Here is a 9,264-nt window from a genome sequence, read left to right as displayed (position 1 = left end):
AGGATAGCTGTTCAGAGTAAGTTACCATGGTGATCTACCCCAATAAGAACTGAACCGGCTTCGTGAGACCGAAAACCCAGGGTTAACCCTGAAGTTACCTCGCTAAGACATTAATCCTGCTTCGTGATACAGGCCCCTGCTGAGTGATGTCTTTTTATTTTCTTCTGATCTTCACAGATTTGATGTCATCGCGACTGGATTTTTAAAAACCACAGAAGAAGAGAACGTTTCACAATAAATGTGATAATAAACTTTATTGATAATGTAACTTTAACAATGAAATAAAAATAAAAACCCTTCCTGTGGTTGTTTTCTTCATATTTCCATCTTCACGTCTGTCATTGATCCGTCTGTCTGATTAACATGAAGAGCTGCAATCAGCTGATCGATCGGTCCATCTACTGTCAGTTTATCTGATACACTTTTAATAACTGATCATCTGTTTTCAACCAATCTGAATGATTTTTACAGGAAGTACCGGGACCGGTGTTGTCTCGGTGTGAACGGCAAACAGATGCTAAGCTAACAGGCTAACGTCTATTCCAACATATAAAAACATTTACTGAAACCGGAAACGGTCAAACGGTCCTCGCTCACGTTCTCTGCTTTAACAGTGTAATAACCGTGAGTACAGTTACCTGACAGGTGAGCTGTGGCGGTATTTTCCCGGGTTTTCCCTCTTCTCGTGTTTGTTTGCTGCCGCGCCGTCAACCGGAAGAAGAACGTTTGACCCGGCAGCTGATGACGTGTGTACGTCCGTGTGACGCCGCAGAGATCCGCCGGCCGCACCGTTCTTTCTTTCACAGGTGAGTCTGTAAAATGTCAAAGTGTTCAGGTGTTTGTTGACATGTCGCAGGTGTCACTCACACCTGCCGTGTGACGGCTCACGTGCGGCCGACATGACTTGTTACGCAGTCTGTTTCTCTCCTGTCTGTGTGCTAATGCTAATGCTAATGCTAACATTAGCTGCCCGCACCGCGTCGTTGGTGTTTGTTCCAGACTCCGTCAGAAAAAGGTCTGATTTTAGTTTGGTTCATTCTCTGAGAACGTTTGTGACGTTTCAGCATAGAATGTGACGTCACATCTGTCACTGTGAGGTTCCCTCTGTCATTCGGCTGTAATAATAATAATGATAATCTTCATCATCAAGAACATACAGGGTTCACATGGTTCTCCTCCAGACTCCTCTCTGCAGAGAACCAGATCGATGTATCGATCAGTTATTGATGAGTAAATATTGGTTCTACTGATGGTCAGATCCCTGTGTGAGGAAGAACCCTTGTCCAACAGAACCAGGACACAGAGACAGTCAGGAGACATTCAATATTCAAACTGAGAAACTTTATTGTTCTTTGTAAATGAATACTCAGCTTCTAATAAAGGTGTCAAAGGAGCCTGTTTCCTGTCACTGTGTGACATCATCACCTCACTCAGTGTTTGGGAACTGAGGACACAAACTGTCTCAACAGTCCCATGATGCACCTCTCCGTGGTCGACACTTCATCATGTCCCACACATGTCCAATAGGAGACAGGTCAGTCTGGTACCTGAACTCTGTCACCACGGAAACACGCTGTTGGAACACGTGTCTCATTGTCTCGTCCACCCCGAACCAACGCTCCAAGAATACAACATCTAAATGTGGCGGCTGAAGCGTTGGTGGTGGCGCGTCGCCACAGATACCCGAACGTGTGTGAAACTCTGCACACACAGAGAACGCCATGTTTCTACAGTAGCTCAGAAGGGACAAACCACACATTAGCTCAGATAGGAACATTCACATATTCATATTCAGCCTCGGTAGTTTCACACAGTCTGCAGCTTATTCTTCCTGTCCTCTTCTTCCTGTTTCCTGTGATGTCATTTTATTTAGTGACATCGCAGACACATGTTTCAGTGTAACATGGTTAATGTGCAGTTTTCCCAGCAGCCTCTGGGGGGCGACAGCAGAAGAGAGGAAACATGTCAGACGAGGAGGACTTGGCTCCAGCCGTGAAGAAGAGTCGTGTTTTCTATGGAAGCCTGGAGGAAAAAGAGCGCGAGCGTCTGAGCTCAGAGACGTCCAAAGGAAGTGATGCAGTGAAGGCTGGGATCGAGGCGGGAAACATCAACATCTCGTCAGGTGGGTGTGGCCTGGTGAACTACTGGCAGGTGTAAGCATGTGTGACGTGTAGAGTTGGGCGGTATCCAACTTTTGTTACCGTTTAACCTTCCCCACATTTTCCCGGGGTATACGGTATTACCGTGACNTCTCGTCAGGTGGGTGTGGCCTGGTGAACTACTGGCAGGTGTAAGCATGTGTGACGTGTAGAGTTGGGCGGTGTTACCGTTTAACCTTCCCCACATTTTCCCGGGGTATACGGTATTACCGTGATTAATTAAAAATCACTTTGAAGGGCTCAGAGGGAGTCGCCAAAATGTCGGCTTGTGCCTATACCGTTCAGAAACAGAATAGCAAACATTACATAGGCCTAAGAATACTGAAAAAATAACAACAAATCATGTACAACATTANACTTTTATTATTAAATATTTAAAGTGCAAATACAGCAGTCAACCAAACAGAATGGAATAACAACAAATTGTCTGTTGGCTAATAGTCCACTTCCAAAAAAGTAACAATAAATAACGGCTGTAACGATAATGTGTGCTATACAGCGTATCCTCAGATCGCATCGGGTACTGTCTGATGGTTTATTTTTAGAACCTATCAACATAAATCAAATAAATTAAAAGCACAGCTCTACAGCATCCAGTACTAGGGCTCTTCAAATAAGAAAAACAGAACAATAAATAACAAGGCATGACTGAAAATAGGGCTGGGCGATATGGCCTAAAAAAAAATCTCAGATTTTTTCACAAGAAATCCGATTCACGATTTAAATCGATTTTCCCCCTCTACTTAAAATCAGTTTTCAGAAAAATATTTGCGGCCTGGTAGCACGTACCTGGGCTCCAAAACTTTCAGCATGTGAATAAACCCTGGCTTTTCCACGGTAAATATGGGCACCACATCTCTTGCAAGATACATCGTGACTGCATCCGTGATCGCTTTCCACCGGACCCCTTTCTCATCACACGGCAGTGTTTCCCCTACCATTATATTGAAGATCAAGTTAGTTTTATGCCTGTGGATATTCTCATTCATCCAGGTCATAGTTATCTCAAGGCAATTGAATCGAACGCAACTGGACTTGGTTTTGAATCCAAGTCCAGTTGCGTTCGATTCAGTTGCCTTGAGATAAGTTAGTTTTATTTAATTTTATTTTCTATATAGCTCCAGATCACAACAGAAGTCATCTAAGTCATCTGGCTCCATCACATTTCCACCAGAGAAGGAGGTCTTCGTCTCCCTGAATAACAGGCTGGCGACAACAGGCCGTTATCTCTGCTCCTGCTCGCTCCTGTATGGTGCCGACCAGACCTGCCACCGCATCGGCTCTTCTTTGAAGGAGACGGCCCACAGTCATCTGTTTTTCGGTGGTTCGGGTTGTGCTACTCCCTCCTCCACTCTGATGGCCACTGGACCTGCTGCTGCTGCTGCTTGCAGAAGTTGTGAAGTTGTGTTTTTTTTGCAACCAACTGGCTTGATGCGCGGCTTGCCATCTTTTCTTTTCTTTCTCACGTCTGAGCTGTCACGTGACGACGTCACATCCTAAAACTTTATCAAATGTCATCTCCCGACAACAGTTAACCCTATGGGCCCAAACAACGCATAGTCCGTCCAAATTCACATCTGCTCTTCTCTATTGATTTTCTCCGCGACCGTGTGTCATAGCGAGAAGCCACGCATATCACGTGAAACAGCGGAATCGTAGCTTTCCGACAAGCACTTGTCGGTAGTCCAATGTTTTCACAGCGAAAAAAAATGATAAAGTTACACTAAAATGATGTATAACAGAGCTTTCATACAGCTTTGCACACACAATACTGTTGGATGGATTACTCGCGAATGCAGGCTCGCACAGAAATGCCACACATATCACATGAAAGCGCAGGAGCAGAGCTTTCCAGTGATACCACACACATCATTGTGCTGTCATCCCACCATGCTATAAATACAGATTAATTGTCTACAAAACCTGACGAATTTCTTTACAACCCATTATACAGATCTTGTTATCAGTCACTTCATATAGTGAGGAATATCGTATCTTACCACGTCTTAGGCTTGCATGTGTTTCTCCCTGTCTATCCACATTTGTAGTCCGGCTTTCAAGATGCAAATATCTCCATATTGTCCAGTTGACACTCCATCAAACTTNNNTTTTTTCATTGATATAAAAATTAATATAAGATACAGGCACATAGAAGGACATGGAATGATGGCAAATCTGGTTAGCCCAGATTGTCCTGAAAAAAACAAGATATAGCATGTGTATGTAGCCTTTATAATGACTGTGATATGAGCTTAAAAGTAAAGGCAGTAAAAATACCCCAAAAACTCCTAGGGCCCATAGGGTTAAGGGCAGTTATAAGAGAAACATTATAGCCTACTATTAGTTTTAAGTTGTATTAAATTTGAAAACTCAACTACACATACATAGGTGCTGGACAAGTACTCATTGTTTAGGCATTAAATAAATTATATTTAATATAATATCTGGCCTCTATAGGCCTATATGCACGGCAGATTTTTTTAATGACGGTAATGCTATTTTTAGATACCGCGGGATACTTTATTACCGTATTATCTAGACGTGTGAGTGAGACTCTGTTTCCCATGATGCCCTGCAGGAGAGACTCTGGACCTGGAGGAGCGGGTCAGCGAGCGGCAGCAGGAAGCGCTTGCTGCATTCGAGCGGCGGCGGCGAGCACGACAGATCACCGTCTCCACCGACGATGCCGAGGTGAAGGCCGGCCTCCGAGCGCTCGGAGAGCCAATCACGTTGTTCGGAGAAGGACCAGCTGACCGCCGGGAGAGGTAAAAAAAAAACAAAACAACAAAACTTAATTTGTTCAGTGAGATGCTGTGAGCTGACGAAACCTTTGTTTGTTTGTTTGTGTGGTCAGGCTGCGCAGTGTTCTGTCTGTCGTCGGTCCCGACGCTCTGAAGAAGTCCAGGAGAGACGAAGAGAGAGCCAAGAGATCACAGGACGAGGTGACATCACACACAACATGCCAGGGCCACGCCCACACCGACAGACAAGGAGTTTAATTTAACAGCGACAGTTCCTGAGAAAACGTTCCAGACAAAAATGTTCCCAAGAAAACATTCCTCAGAAAAAGTTGCTCATAAAACATTCCTGAGAAAAAGTTCCCTAAGAAAACATTCCTAAGAAAATGTTCCTGAGAAAACATTCCAGACAAAAATTTTCCTGAGAAAACTTTCCTAAGACAATGTTCCTGAGAAAACGTTCCAGACAAAAATGTCCCTAAGAGAACATTCCTGAGATAAGGTTCCTCAGAAAATGCTCCTGAGATAACGTTCCCTAAGAAAATGTTCCTGAGAAAACGTTCCTGAGAAAGTGTTCCTAAGAAAATGTTCCTGAGAAAACGTTCCTCAGAAAACATTCCTCAGATAAAGTTCCTCATTAAATGATCTGAGAAAATGTTCCTCAGAAAATGCTCCTGAGAAAACGTTCCCTAAGAAAATGTTCCTGAGAAAACATTCCTGAGAAAGTGTTCCTGAGAAAACGTTCCTCAGAAAACATTCCTCAAAAAAAGTTCCTCATTAAATGATCTGAGATAACGTTCCCTAAGAAAATGTTCCTGAGAAAACGTTCCAGACAAAATGTTCCTGAGAAAAAGTTCCAGACAAAAATGTTCCTAAGAAAACATTCCTGAGAAAACGCTCCTCAGAAAAAGTTCCTCAGAAAAACGCTCCTGAGAAAATGTTCCTGAGAAAACCTTCCTCAGAAAACCTTCCTCAGAAAAAGTTCCTCACTAAATGTGCCTGAGAAAACATTCATGAGAAAAAGTTCCTCACTAAACGTGCCTGAGAAAACATTCATGAGAAAAAGTTCCTCAGAAAAAGTTCCTCATAGGGGCGTCAGTGGCTTAGTGGATAGAGCAGGCACCCCATGTACAGGGCTGTTGCCGCAGCGGCCCGGGTTCGAGTCCAGCCTGTGGCCCTTTGCTGCATGTCATCCCCTCTCTCTCTCTCTCTCTCTCTCCCTCCCCCTTTCACACTTGCCTGTCCTGTCCATTAAAGGCAAAATGCCCAGAAAAATATCTTTGAAATGAAGAAAAAGAAAAATTTCCTCAAAACGCTCCTGAGAAAGTGTTCCTGAAAAAATATTCCTGAGATAACGTTCCTGAGAAAATGTTCCTGAAACAACGTTTCTGAGAAAACGTTCCTGTGAAAACGTTCCTGAGAAAAAGTTGCTCAGAAAAACACTCCTATGAAAACGTTCCTCATAAAATGCTCACACACACAACACGCCAGGGCCACACCCACACCGACAGACAGGAAGTTTAATTTAACAGCGACAGTTCCATGTGTCATACCATGTGTCCACCAGAATGTTTTTAATTCTTCTTGAAAATGTTCCTCAGAAAAAGTTCCTCAGAAAAGGCTCCTGAGAAAACGTTCCTGAAAAAATGTTCCTGAGATAACGTTCCTGAGAAAATGTTCCTGAAAAAACATTCCTGAGAAAATGTTCCTGAGAAAACATTCCTGAAAAAATGTTCCTGAGATAACCTTCCTCAGAAAATGTTCCTGAGAAAAAGTTCCTCAGAAAACATACTTGAGAAAATGTTCCTGGGAAAACCTTACTCAGAAAACGTTCCTGAGAAAGTGTTCTTAAGAAAACGTTCCTGTGAAAACGTTCCTGAGAAAATGTTCCCTGAGAAAATGTTCCTCAGAAAGTGCTCCTGAGAAATGTAATAAAAATGCCAAACGTTCTCTGCTCTCGGTGCGTCGTTAGCTGCCGGCGCGCCCTTGATTGTTTACATGTGAGGAAGAGAAGGTTATGGTGGGCGGAGCCTTTCAGGAAGGATCTTTATATATAACATGTACCTGAGATCACACTGCTGAGAAGGAACATTTGAACCTAAAATTGAAACCTGTTCATGTCTCTGATCAATCACAGTGCCAGCAGACATGGTACCACGAAGGCTCCGCCTCCCTGAAGGACGCTCGCCTCTGGTTGGCCAAATACTCTCTGCCACGGTGAGTTTGCATCAAAGTGACCAATCAGAGACGGAGGAGTCATCAGCGTGTGTGTTTGTTGAGAGCTGAAATCTGATTGGCTGTGACTAACAACCTGCCACTCTGATTGATCAGGGCGATGAGGCGTCTGGAGGCTGCACGCTGTCAAAAGGATGTTCCTGAGGCAACCAGGGCGATCCGGCAACAAGAGCTGCACAAGAGCCTGAGGGTGAGGACATGTAGGACACGTTTGCCACGTAGGACACGTGTAGGACACATGTAGGACACATGTAGGATACATGTAGGACACATGTAGAACATGTAGAGTAGAGCACATATGAACATGTAGGGCACATGTTTGCCATGTAGGACACATGTAGAACATGTAGAGTAGAGCACATGTGAACATGTAGGACACATGTTTGCCATGTAGGACACATGTAGAACATGTAGAGTAGAGCACATGTGAACATGTAGGACACATGTAGAACATGTAGACTAGAGCACATGTGAACATGTAGGGCACATGTAGAACATGTAGAGTAGAGCACATGTGAACATGTAGGGCACATGTAGAACATGTAGGGCATATAGGGCACATAGGACACATGTAGAACATGTAGGAAACATGTAGGACACATAGGACACATGTAGAACATGTAGAGTAGAGCACATGTGAACATGTAGGGCACATGTTTGCCATGTAGGACACATGTAGAACATGTAGACTAGAGCACGTGTGAACATGTAGGGCACATGTAGAACATGTAGGGCATATAGGACACATGTAGAACATGTAGGAGGCATGTAGGACACATGTAGAACATGTAGAGTAGAGCACATGTGAACATGTAGGGCACATGTTTGCCATGTAGGACACATGTAGAACATGTAGAATAGAGCACATGTGAACATGTAGGGCACATGTAGAACATGTAGGGCATATAGGACACATAGGACACATGTAGAACATGTAGAGTAGAGCACATGTGAAATGTAGGACACATGTAGAACATGTAGAGTAGAGCACATGTGAACATGTAGGGCACATGTAGAACATGTAGGGCACATGTAGAACATGTAGAGTAGAGCACATGTGAACATGTAGGGCACATGTAGAACATGTAGGGCATATAGGACACATAGGACATATAGGACACATAGGACACATGTTGAACATGTAGGAAACATGTAGAACATGTAGGAGGCATGTAGGACACATAGGACACATGTAGAACATGTAGAGTAGAGCACATGTGAACATGTAGGGCACATGTAGAACATGTAGAGTAGGGCACATGTAGAACATGTAGAGTAGAGCACATGTGAACATGTAGGGCACATGTAGAACATGTAGAGTAGGGCACATGTAGAACATGTAGAGTAGAGCACATGTGAACATGTAGGGCACATGTAGAACATGTAGGGCATGTAGGACACATAGGACACATGTAGAACATGTAGGAAACATGTAGAACATGTAGGAAACATGTAGAACATGTAGGGCATGTAGGACACATAGGACACATGTAGAACATGTAGGTAGTGATGGTGAAATCGAAGCTTCATGAAGCATTGGACCACTTTGACACACCTGCTTCAAGAATGACACACTGCTTCGAAGCATTTCATACAGTCAGAAGAGTGACATCTGCTGGCTGTGTGTCAGAACTGCATCTAAGTGGAAGACCTGGAAAAGCCTCAAGACTGCCTGGAACGAGGCCTCACTCTCGAAGGTCACGTGATTGTGGACGTGCCGAAGCAGGGATCGAAACACTGCCTCGGAACACTTGCGCTTCAAAAGATCAACTGTGTTGAGCAAACTGGCTCGAGCGTAACATCACTACATGTAGGACACATGTAGGAAACATGTAGAACATGTAGGACACATGGAACATGTAGGACATAGAGAATATATCCATGTTATCCCTAGCTCCTATGATCCCTTGTGAGATGTACAGTGGTGTGAAAAAGTGTTTGCCCCCTTCCTGATTTCTTACTTTTTTGCATGTTTTCCGCACTTAAATGTTTCAGATCATCAAACAAATTTAAACATTAGTCAAAGATAACACAAGTAAACACAAAATGCAGTTTTTAAATGAAGGGTTTTATTAATGAGGAAGAAAAAAATCCAAAGCTACATGGCCCTGTGTGAAAAAGTGTTTGCCCCC

General features: G+C 43.6%; 2 protein-coding genes across 4 annotated transcripts in view; one reads left to right on the top strand and one right to left on the bottom strand.

Moving 5' to 3' along the window:
- cdc26 (cell division cycle 26 homolog) overlaps nt 1-777 on the bottom strand; it is an 11,052-nt gene extending 10,275 nt beyond the window's left edge. Inside the window, exon 1 of the mRNA XM_050051676.1 lies at nt 639-777. The gene's annotated coding sequence lies outside the window, so the exon portion shown is untranslated. The remainder of the gene's footprint in view (nt 1-638) is intronic.
- The window catches only part of prpf4 (PRP4 pre-mRNA processing factor 4 homolog (yeast)), a 14,825-nt gene continuing 6,274 nt past the window's right edge, over nt 714-9,264 (top strand). Inside the window, exons 1-6 of one of the 3 annotated variants that reach the window (XM_050051656.1) lie at nt 714-806; nt 1,931-2,122; nt 4,738-4,924; nt 5,014-5,101; nt 7,035-7,114; nt 7,229-7,322. In XM_050051656.1, coding sequence (XP_049907613.1) covers nt 1,963-2,122; nt 4,738-4,924; nt 5,014-5,101; nt 7,035-7,114; nt 7,229-7,322 — 609 coding nt within the window. In that variant the 5' untranslated portion in view covers nt 714-806; nt 1,931-1,962. Of the gene's footprint in view, nt 807-1,918; nt 2,123-4,737; nt 4,925-5,013; nt 5,102-7,034; nt 7,115-7,228; nt 7,323-9,264 lie in introns of all 3 variants that reach the window. The other 2 variants (XM_050051657.1, XM_050051658.1) reach the window with 2 other exon arrangements.

This window comes from Epinephelus moara, chromosome 8, assembly GCF_006386435.1.
Source record: "Epinephelus moara isolate mb chromosome 8, YSFRI_EMoa_1.0, whole genome shotgun sequence".
NCBI lineage: Eukaryota > Metazoa > Chordata > Actinopteri > Perciformes > Serranidae > Epinephelus > Epinephelus moara.
The sequence above is the reverse complement of the archived record's forward strand: the minus strand, read 5'-3'. Positions and strand labels throughout refer to the sequence as shown.